Raw genomic sequence first — 12,410 nt, forward strand, 5'->3', positions numbered from 1 at the left:
TTAACGGAGTTTCATTTGTTTTCGATTTTCTCCTCGAGAGCTGCGCCTCAACAGCAACCTTGTCTGTTCGTTTTATATTATCCACTATCGATCTCCACTTACACTAGTGAAGGCAGAATCATTATTGCACTTTGGTGATTCCCTAGTTATTTTTTGTTTTGACGTTTTAACCAGGATACTTGTCCGTCAGGCAAGTACATTTTTTGTTCACTTGCCTCTTCAAAAAATCCACTTGTCCCGGACAAGCGTTAATGTCGAGCCCTGTTGTAGGACATCTCAACTCTCTAAATGCACCGCGAGGATGGAGGAGTGAGGAGGCTTCCTGAGGAGTCATGAGCGAGGATACACGGGTGTTTTATCAACTAGCTGACATTAAATTACATTCAAAAGCCTACATTTTAGGCCCATACATAATATAGCCTAGTTTCTAAAATATTCATAGAATATCTAAAACTGTAGAAAAAAGTATCATGGGTATGAAAAAGTAGTATTCTTCATTTAATACAGCAGTTTACGAGCGCGTCCGCGCAATTCCACACGGGGACGCGCTCGTCCTTCAATCCAGCGCGACCGGAGCCAGCGCGCCTCGTGACGTCGCGCGTCCATCATTCCCGCAGCGAGCGTGGGCGGAGCCGCTGGAGTGGCTCTGGACGCGCTGTAACTCCTCTTTTGTTATTCATGAGTAAAGGAAACTTTGCGGCGGAGTGAACTACTCCAGGAGCGCCAAAACAATCGAGCTGGATAACTTGGATGGAGTTGTGAATCTCCCGTGAAAGCATTGGAGCATTAGACGAATTGGCAGCGGCTTGTGAAGTGTGGAGAGCTGAACATGCCCTTATAAGAGTCAATGATTCATTATTTACTCAATGATACAAAGTCACAGTACTGCATTGAGAGAGAGAGAGAGAGATTCATCACGCAAAGGTGAGAGCTGCGGCTTTTAAAACCCCACTTACACATGTTTGCAAAACTTCGATATGTTTGTTGAAGTATGAGCGCCTGAACACGACTGACCAAATGACCTAAACAAGTTAAACCAAATAAACAAACAGATGAATGAAGGATACTCATCTGTGAAATGGAGTAAAGGGTCTCTTGAGTCCTATTTGGTCTTCTGGTTTCTCTTGTGGTCTGTCTGACCTACAATTACTAGAAGTTAGTTAGAGGAAAACTTGGATGGCAAGAGTTAAACTTAAGTTTGGTTAGGGTTGCTTGGGTTTAGTTGCAGTTTTAGGCTTGTTTGGGTTTAGTTAGGGTCACAGTTATGGTTATGTACACTGTAAAAAAATGATGTGATCAATAAGTTAATAACAATAACCCCCGGCTTCACAGACAAGGCTTAAGTTAGTCCCAGACTAAAATGCAAAGCAACTTGCACTGGAATATCTTAAAATATGTCAAGGCACCTTTTTCAAAATCTTCTTAAATGTCCAAATTGAACTAAGGACTAATCCAGGCTTATTCTAAGCCCTGTCTATGAAACCGAGCCTTAGATATGTATCGCTTTGACTCAAATAAGTTAAGGCATACAAGATTTCAACTAGTGTCTCTGGAGTCCCATTTGGTCTTCTGGTTTCTCTTGTGGTCTTTCTGACCTACAATTGCTAGAAGTTACTGTAGAAAAACTTGGATTGCAAGAGTTAAACTTAAGTTTGGTAGGGTTGCTTGGGTTTAGTTGCAGTTTTAGGCTTGTTTGGGTTTAGTTAGGGTCGCAATGTGCGCAATAAGTTATGACGGCATATGTTTTTACATCGCTTTTAACTCAAGCAAGTTAAGCAATTTTCAACTTTTATATTAGTTATACGAGATTCAACTAATTCAAAGTCAGTTTAATGCAGTTTAAGTTGAAATGACTTAAACATCCAAGTTGATTGTACCTCTTTTTTTTAAGTAAGATTTAGTTAGAGTAAGGCTAGGTTGAGTTGTGTTGGTTTAGGTTGATCTCTGGTCAGTGGTTGTTTGGGATTAGAGCCATCTATCCCAATTAATGACTATTAGGGTCAGTGTCATGGTTTTTTGGGTTAGTTTGAGTTGGCACATGGCCTCTAAAAATGGCTTTTTTATCTTGGTGTTTCCTTTTTCTTAAGTCCGGAACATTCTTCGCTATTGACTGCTTGGTCTAGTTTGTGTAAGCGTGCCTGCACGTTCAGTGCTTTATTTAGAGTCATCACAGGCAGGCTTTTTGTGGGATGGAAGTGGAGAAAATGGGGTCTTTGCAGGAATCTAAAGTTAGACGTTTGCGTCATCCTGTATCGGCTCCTGCATGCCAACACGTTTGCTTATAAAGCTGAAGCAAAGCCTTTCTTGGACAAGACATGCTGTAAATTGTCAGAGGGAGGGAGTTGTGTTTCTATTCTCTCCAGCGACTCTACACATTCCTGCTCATTACCTCATTACTGATCAGTGACATCCTCGCCCGCCGTCATGTCCATCAGCTGCTGCGAGAGAGGGCCGATGTTGGTGGATCTCACCAGGGAGCGTGTTTTGAGGGAAGGAATGTAGGGGGAGCTACAGAATGAATGCGTGGTCACCTGTTTGGCTTGGTGACAGCTCCTGTTACGACTTGTTCCACACACACACACACACACACACACACAGGACCTGGCTCTCTCGTGCTGTAATTGGTCCCACCCTCTGATGGGTGTTCTCTGGTATGGGTGCTCAATGATAACATCTCACTCCTGATTGTGCTGTAGGGCCGATGTTTTTACCTGTCCTGTTGATCTCACTGTAGATTTGTCCTAATCTTGGTCATCGTTAGACATCACTAACTTGACATCATCTCCGCACCTATACTGTAGTTTTTATGCATGGCTTCATGAGCCAATGAGAGGACCAGAATGTGTTTTAATCATCGTTTAATGCTATAGTTTTCATTTAACTTTTGAGGTAGTGGAGTAATCGTTGTGTTCTGCAGTGTCTTGAATCAGTTGCAGTGGCATTGTGAGTCTTAGGGTACGTTTACATGGCAACGATGGACTAAAAACGATTTTTTTCACGTACAGACGACAATGTTGTCAAAATGATCCCCGTTCACGCGGATTAGAGAAAAGGACTAAACACGCTGTATTATCATTGGCAGGCCAGTTGGTGAAGGTGGCGATGTAACTTTGCAAAGGAACGCCTATCGACTGTGTAATATGCATGTGCAGGTCATCACTGTTTTCACAAATGACATTTTTGTAGTTTACACTGGAGACGATAATGGTATTGTTTTTAAAAAAACGTGCACTTTGAAAGCCGTTTTCAAAAGTTTTCATGAACGGCCAAAACGCATAAAAAGTTTTCAGTTTTTAGTTGAAAACGGTGTCTTTCAGTCCTTTAATTGTTGGAGTCAGAACCGAAATCAAAAGATTTATACTGTGTGGAACGTGCACATAATTACAAGTTGGACTTTAAAGCTACACTGTGTAACTTTTTTAGTTTATTCTTAGCTAAAAACACTTAGTTCTTTCAACAATATATGTGCTCATTAATGTATATTTACTTCTTTCAAGTAATAAAGTATTCTCGTAAGTTTATAATATGCCATTGAAAATACATACGGGTGAGGGGTTCGAATGCGGGTCGCCATGTTGCCCCTCCATCTTGAAAGCACATTAGCCAAAGAGGGACATACCCGTAAATTCAAGCTTCGCCTTTCGCGTTTTAACACTCGATGGCACCGTGGACTGTGGACGAGGTCGAACTGGAAGCCATGTTAATCTTGGACTAAATCAGCCACCGTAGGAGTTAAAACGAAATCGGAATTGAGAGGAACAGAAACTAATATTCACTGGATGGTCATATACCTTTTCACCACTAGATGGGGGAAAATATCACACAGTGTAGCTTTAAGGTAAAAATCAAATCAAAACTTATAGTTATTAAAATACATCTGAATTAGAATCTGAATTGAAATAGTGTCAGTTATGACATTGAATAAGTAAGCATCAGAATTAGAATAATTATAAACACAAAACACTAGGGGTGTAACGGTACACAAAACTGACGGTGGATACGTACCTCGGTTTTGAAGTCACGGTTCTGTACAGCAGGGGAGAGAAAACTAAACATAAAATTGCTTTTTTATTTTTATTAAACAGTGAAATTGAGTCTGTCCTTAAATTAATTCAATTATAACTAAAAGTTTATTAAAAATAAGGCTGTAAACTATATTATATAGCCCTTACTTGCATATTGCTATTAAAGGTTAACAACAGAGCCCAAACTATTAGCCTAAATTCAGTCGCTATTTATTTTTAGATATATTAATCAACACTCAAATAACACATAGTATGCAAACATGTAAACTTCACATAAGGCAGTTTTTGCATTAAAGGACAACTCCGGTGAAAAATGAACCTAGGGGTAATTAACACATGATTACCGAGTAGATCGTTCTCTGGGATGCGTTTTCATGAAAATCGAATGTAAAGAGTTTTATCTTTAAAAACAGATTAGCTTATAACGCTAGTATATGGGGCACAGAATAAGTAAAATTAAATCTCTAGTTAATACCACTAACAAGGCTCAAAATAGCTTCACACTAACACGGTAGCATAATGAGGGTCCCTACATGCAAACCGAAGCATTGAGAACTTTGTAACGCACAAACAGTTTAATAAGAAGATGCTTTATAAAGACAGAACATTACGCGTATACAGAAAGCAGCCATCTTGGAAAACAGTCTCGACGAGTGTGTGTTAATTACCCCTAGGTTCATTTTTCACTGGAGTTGTCCTTTAAAGCTACACTGTGTGATATTTTCCCCCATCTAGCGGTGAAAAGACATATGACCATCCAGTGAATATTAGTTTCTGTTCCTCTCAATTCCGATTTCGTTTTAACTCCTACGGTGGCTGATTTAGTCCAAGATTAACATGGCTTCCAGTTCGACCTCGTCCACATTCGACACGGTGCCATCGAGTGTTAAAACGCGAAAGGCGAAGCTTGAATTTACGGGTATGTCCCTCTTTGGCTAATGTACTTTCAAGATGGAGGGGCAACATGGCGACCCGCATTCGAACCCCTCACCCGTATGTATTTTCAATGGCATATTATAAACTTACGAGAATACTTTATTACTTGAAAGAAGTAAATATACATTAATGAGCACATATATTTTTGAAAGAACTAAGTGTTTTTAGCTAAGAATAAACTAAAAAAGTTACACAGTGTAGCTTTAACTTCTAAATCTAATTATAAAATTATGTTTTTACTCCAATTCGTTGTTGAAATATCATGTATACACAGTGTCTGTCATTTTCATGACAGGTCTATTTATAGACAGGCTAATATAGAGCATATATTTAGTGAAAGAGTTGATTTCTGAATTTAAAGGAACACTCCACTATTTTTGAAAATAGGCTCATTTTCTAGTTGAGTTTTACTCTCATTCCTGCGTTATAATCAAGGAACTTTGAGCCGTACCATGGGTGCAGCGGCGCAATGATATTACACAACGCCTGAAAATAGGCTAACTTCCGTCAACATAACCAACGTGACAACCTGCTTACACAGGGAGCGTGCCTTGCAACCATGGAGACATTTGTGAGAGACGATTCAGAAGATATTTATTTTGGTGCAGATCTTGAACCGTTTCTGTTTGAATCGGAATACCTGCAACTCCACAAACTTAGTGCTGGTCATGTTGGAAGTTTCCTAGCTGGGGTGGGGACTATTTTCAGGCGCTGCGTAATATCATTGTGCCGCTGCACCCAAAGTTACTTGATTATTTCGCAGGAATGAGAAAATAGTTCCTAGCAATATCGGCCTAGAAAATGACAACTTTTCATTTTCCGTTGGTATTCGCACGGATTAGTGTTATCTAGGGACCTCGTGTGATTTAGAAAGGACTCCCCCACATTTGAATTTTGCGTGGCGCATTCGCATGGGATAAGCAAAGCCTGTGATTTTAGATCAAATTTACTGACTTATCTCCCGGATATGATGTCAAGACTTGTAAATGTTTTTTCGTTATAGATATAGCTATATGAAATTATAAACAGTTGTATCGATATCATTTTGATTGTTTTATAGTAATAAAAATAATTTAGTTCAGTTAGAGAACAGACGCTACAATTAAATACTGAACTGAGCAATAATAACAATTCAATTTCAAACCTAAATGTAAAAGCGCCCATTTAAGCGAGTTTGTCATTGTCCTTTTCTGTTTTTGTGTTACTCCCAAATTGGTGCTCATTCTAAAGTGAAAGTATAATCCGCGCGGCCGCACGGGGATTCATAACGGTGCGCATTATATCAGTCCCTCCAGAAAAACGCGATTATGCGATCGCGTGATTTAACGCATAATCAGCCAAAGTCCGCATATTCATGCGGGGGCCGCATTTTTTCAAATACGCCGCATAAATTGCCTATTTCCGCGTGCAAAATATGCGGGGCTATCATGATTTCATAATCCCCGCATTTTCGTTGCAAAAAAAGTCATATATATTAGCAGAAAGTTGAAAAAATTTCGTTTACTTAACAAGAGCCACCATTTCCGCCTATTGCCATGGGAACGTTTTGAAGTGACGTGATTACCCGACGCGAACGTCATCAAAAAGCTTCAAACCCCGTGGAGAAACCATAGATACCGGTGAAACCATGATGAAGCACAAACTCCCATTGGCCAACAACAATAACAGCAAAAGACCAAAGCAGTTTCCCTGTGTGCTGACTGATTTCAAAACACAGCATCATGAAGCTTTGAAGCGTTATGAATCAATGAGTTGATTCAGCGGTTTGAAGCGTTATGAATCAATGAGTCGATTCAGCGGGTTGGATCGCCAAAGTCACGTATTTCAGCAGTTTGACACGCGATCCGAATCATGAATCGACTCGATGATTCATAGCATCATGATGCTGTGTTTTGAAATCAGTCATCACTATATAAGTCGTTATTTAGTTTTTTTTGCACACAATAACTATTATCGTCGCTTCATAAAGTTATTGTAGAACCACTGTAGTGAGATGGACTTTGTAACGACGTCTTTAGTAGGCTACCTTTTATGGGTCTTGAGTGTACATTGTGCCAATGGAGGCCTTTCTGAGCCATCGGAATTCAACTAAAATATCTTAATTTGTGTCCAACAACATAAAGGGAAGTCATTAATGACAGAATTTTCATTTTTAGGTGAACTAACCCTTTAAGAGATTGCACTTTGTGCATTGGAAGCACTCAAATGTCTGTTTTGTATAGCGACATCTGTAAAACAGGAAGTTATTTATTAATTTTATCAGAAGTTGTAGCATATTCCTTTTGTAAAGCTACAGAACTTGATTGACTAAATGTTTTGTAAATTTGAGCCATTATTAAGGTCTTCAATAAAACAAGATGAGAACTTAAATATTCCAGCACTTTCTGTGATGTAGTGCTTTTTTTCTCATCAAACCGCAGTTTTTGCAAGTTCCCGCAATTTTATCGCATAAAATTGCATAAATATCCCGCATTTTTCATCGCATTTTTTAAGAAAACGTGCCGCATAATCAAGGATTTTTGCCCGCAACAATCACAAAAAAAAGCCGCATTTTTCTGGAAGGACTGATTATATGCAGCCTAGCGCCATTCTTCGTGAAAGATAAAGATAAAAATGCGCACAGGAAACAAAAACCTTGCAAAAATGATATATGATCCGCCTAATCCCGGCCAAATCACAGAGATGCCGATTCGCACAGGACTAATATTACCACCTCGGTGTTTGGCGAAATATGGTAGGTAATTTGCGGGGGAATTTTTACTCTACATATTACAGACATGGCCGATTCGTGCGAATAGGGCTTTAGTATGCAATGTAATTACAGAAGAGACAAGTTTTATATAGGAAAATATCAAAATTCTTTGGTCATTTTTGAGTGAGATGCTAACGGTCTAATCAGAGTCAATGATCTATGCTAAAAGTGCTACCACCAGACCTGGAGATCGGCTGAATGGATTCGAAAACGGTAAAACTCAACTGTTTAACTTTAGAGGAGTTGGAAAATGAGCCTATTTTCAAAAAATAGTGGCGTGTTCCTTTTAAGTTGGCATCAGAATTGGAATCAAAATTAGAATCATTTATATTGTCAGAAATGTAATACAGATTAGAATGAGAATTAGAATCGGTGAGAGTCAGAATTTGAATCAATTACAATCGAGATGTTGATGTAAAGAATCAAAGTGAGAACTCATACTTGCGCAGGAGGACCGTTTTTCATTAATGAGATCATGCTTTTGTTTAGTTGTTTTGGGACTGAATTGGTAATGCAGTAGAATTCAACAACAAACAGCTCATGTTGCCTCACTCCACACCAGTCACTCAAAGCCACTACATCCCTGCAGTTTACCATGTGTGCAGCCGGACGGCGTGGAGGATTGCTGAACAGTCCATGTTCGCTTCTCTTCCCACTTTCCGGAATGACCTAGAAGAGTTCATACGCCCATATTGAAACAGTTTCATTTGATTTGGCTAGAAACGGCATGGCCTCTCCCTGCTCGGTTCTTTCCAGCTCTCCCAGCGCTTTGCAGTTGTTCAAAAAAGTAAGGTCACATGGTTGCCGCCCTCTCGTGTGGTCTGTGTAAACATGTCCAAGAGCAAAACGCAGTGTGTAAGCCTATATTGCACAGTGTGTGGACATCCTGTATTCATGGAATGGCCTACTACATTTGCTGAAGAATCCCACAGTGTAATCGTAAACACATTGAAGATTTATTTAGGCTTGGAAACCGAATGGAAAGTTTATTTCCCTCGGAGATAATGACTGCCTTCTGAATTAAAGATGTGACATAATTAGGTCATGTGACAACAATATAAGCCTACTAGTATTGGATTTCAAAGAGTTGACACGGGCTGATGGGATATGCTCTGTTGCAGGGATTTGCAGTGGGCTGGTATATGTAAAGGGACGTACCTGTGACTCCTGAGAAGGAAGATGGCTACCGCGGGCACGCTGTCCGAGGCCTCTGAGGGCGGAGACAACAACGAATTCACTGACATCATCAAATGGAGATCAGGTAAGACTGAGATGACCTGCATAGCAAAGTGTTGACCTGCTTTTTTAAGGTCGGTAGTAGAGCATGGCCTTTATTTGTGTCTGATTCTGACACAATTTGTTTTTTAAAAAAATCAACCGACCAGTGAATCAACACTGACTTGAGCTAAATAATGCCTTCTGTAGAGCTGCTTTATAGCTGAAATTGAATTTGTTTCATAACTGATTAACTTTATGACATTTAGCCAAGTCAGCGTGAAATGTAAGTTATATCCAATATTCTTTTTGTCCCTATTGTGTCATATATCTATGGAAGCTCGTTTCCGCAACCGGAATTAAAAAAAATAATGAGATTAGATAATTGCGACTTTTTATCTTGTAATTCAGACTTTTTTCTCTCAAAATTGCGTGATTTAAAGTCTCAGTTGCGAGTTACGATGTCAAAAATGGGAGATATAGACTGCGTCCGAAATGGCGTACTATATGAGTAGGTACTACATTTGAATTTGAACGAACTTCGCAACCTTTAAAACGTATGTTCTATATAATATGAATGGATGTAGTATGAATGTAATCCGGAAGTACTACATCCACCATGTTGTCATGATCATGTGATCTACCAGCGTCAGTTGCGTCCCATCACCTCCATTCATAAATCGTCTCCCGTGGCCTCATGGGATAGTAAAGTGTCCATCGCGTGCGCACTTCAGAATCTCGCCGGGAGTACTAGGTCATCCGGGGACTTTTCGAATACTATGAATTCGGATATACTATTCTGTTGGAGTACTGTTTTTCGCATACTATATAGTAGCGAAGTATTCGCAGCCATAGACTTGTAATTGTGAGAATTGTGGTATATAAAAAATCCAGACTTTTTATATCTCGCGGTTCCGTCTTTTCTCAGAATTACGATATAAAGTTGCAATTGCGAGTTATAAAGTCAGAATTGCGAGTTATAAAGTCAGAATTGCGAGTTATAAAGTCGAATTCTGAGGAGAGTTGCAAGCTTCTTAGAATTGCAAGTTTATATCTCGCAATTCTGACTTTATAACTTGCAAATTGCAACTATATCTCGCAATTCTGAGAACAAAAGCCTGAATTGCAAGATGTAAACTCGCAACTGTGAGGAAAAAAAGTGCGAATTGTGAGATGAAAAAAAATCACAATGATCTTTTTTGTTTATTATTCCATGGCAGAAACAAGCTTCCTTATATATATCCGAGTGAAACGGCTTCTGAAATAAGAACAAATGTAGGAAATTGGCGAAATTGGGAATTGATTGGATGGTTGTGGTTTGTTATTGGTGGATCTCATGTGAGTGACAGGTTGCCCCGCCCTCGTCATCAGAGTAGAGATGCCGCTACAAGAGGGAGGGGGAGATACTTTGGCTACGTTCAGACTGTCAGTCCAAATCCGATTTCTGTGCATATCCCATTCAAATCAGAGCAGATTTAGCAAGTGTGAATAGCAAAAAATCACATGAAATGCAATTTTAACAAATCCGTTTTCGAGGATATGTATTTTGAAATGCTATTCAAATCTCTGTTTTCAGTCTGACCGCTCTGATCCGATTTCGCATCTTTATGTGACTTTCTCACACCGCGATAAACGTAAACGTCAGATGTTGTTACAGGAAATATGCTGAAAGTCATTGCAGAAACATGGTTGTGTTGCAAAGTGCCAGACGAGCAGAAAATTACACTGACAACTGCTCACAGTAGTAGTCCAGCATGACGGCTACACATTGTCATGATGTAAATAAGACAACATCTGTATTGCAAACCCCTCCATGTTGCGGCTGTTGTTGTAGTTTTTGGCGTATACCTAGTACTGGGCGGCATGGGCATCGGGACAAGACCCACCCACTTTTTACGATCAATGATATTGGATCCACTCACTTTTATCCTCTCTAACATTCAGCACAGGTCTGTTTACCTACCCCTAATCTATAAACACTTATTATTAAACACACGTTAGACGCTTTATTTCCACTTTTCTAATATTTTCTTCATTTTTATTGAAAATAAATGCCTTTCCGATCTGATATGTGATGGGAAAAGGGAGAAGATTGAGTTCGGCGAAAGGCGGACTCGAACCGCTGGTCGATTTGTGTCAAAACTAGATGCCGTGCGTCTTACCCCTACACTATTGCCACTCTCAATGATATGGCGATTTCCGTAATTTTGTCTTTCCGAACTATACGTTTAGCAAGCAAAGCGGTATATTTATAGTTAATGTAATTGGCATCTACTACAGTAAAACATTTCCGACGCCCATGCTGGGCGGTATGATCAAAAATGTATATCACGGTATTTTTCTAAATTATACCATTTTCGCGGTATATGATGGTCCCTATGCATGACCGGGGTGTTAACCGCATTTTCTACCGATTGAGAGAGGAAATACTGCAGTAGATTGACTAGAATGCCCTGTTTTACTGTCATGACGAGTGAATATTGTAGAAAATTCCCACACTAGAGTTAATACAGGTTTGCAAAGCCCCACAAAATGATGCTGTGCGGAGACAACAACCAATAAAACACAGACCTGCAACACACTCATTACACACACATGAATATTAAAATATGACCACTGAGAGAAAAAACAGAGTTGAGGGCACTTTAATCATTTAAAAAATCTAACCCTGTATAACAACAAACTGCCAAAACGAGGAGAAACACGGAAGAACATTTAAAAGGTCTAAGGATATTTTCAGTACATTTAAGAGCACGACAGAAAGAATAAAGGCATAGGTACTTTTTTTGCCCAATCTTCTTTGAATTGTCAGTCTACATCATGGTCTACTGTGTATCATAATAATCCGTCGTCTCATCGCGTTCATGATCAGTATCAGTGTCCTTGTTTGCACATAGATGTGATGAAATATGTGCGCATACACGGTGTTGGTTCATGTTTACAGCACTAGAGTATATAAAAAATGTCCATAAAAACTCAAATGTGCTCGCTGCGGTCTGTATCTGATCTATATGATCCACGTGGTGAGTGTTTCCGCACAGATGTGGTTTGAATTCTCCGCTGTAATGTGATCTCAGCTGTGTCCTCACTACAGTGCAACAGTGAAACGGGACCCCTCTCAAACAGTGTCGCCTTCCGAACGTTTTTTAAGCGACATACACCGTTTGCGGTATATAAAAAATTCATATCATAAATAAATGGGTACTCTGTATGAACCGGCATACCGCCCAGCACTACGTATACCTACCAACGCAACATCATTGCCATTGAAACCAATGCAGATATTCCAGAATCTGAACAGTTTCGATACACAATGTGGACGGCAATCATTTTAGATCAGATTCCAGTCGGATACACAAATCGGATTTGGACTGACAGTGTAATTGTGAACGTAGCATTCAAGATTACGAGACACATGAATTAAAAAAATGTATTAAAAAAAGGTTACACTTAATAAGTACTGTAATATTTCATAAAACCCA

General features: G+C 39.5%; 1 protein-coding gene across 7 annotated transcripts in view; it reads left to right on the top strand.

The window, feature by feature from the left end:
* Positions 1-637: 637 nt before the first annotated feature.
* utrn (utrophin) overlaps positions 638-12,410 on the top strand; it is a gene marked incomplete at both ends in the record, with an annotated part of 350,347 nt that continues 338,574 nt past the window's right edge. For all 7 annotated transcript variants that reach the window (XM_079802801.1, XM_079802799.1, XM_079802800.1 and 4 more), the window contains 2 exons: positions 638-924; positions 8,835-8,974. In XM_079802801.1, coding sequence (XP_079658927.1) covers positions 8,893-8,974 — 82 coding nt within the window. The remainder of the gene's footprint in view (positions 925-8,834; positions 8,975-12,410) is intronic.

Source organism: Gobio gobio (genome assembly GCF_949357685.1).
Source record: "Gobio gobio genome assembly, chromosome: 21".
Taxonomy (NCBI): Eukaryota; Metazoa; Chordata; class Actinopteri; order Cypriniformes; family Gobionidae; genus Gobio; species Gobio gobio.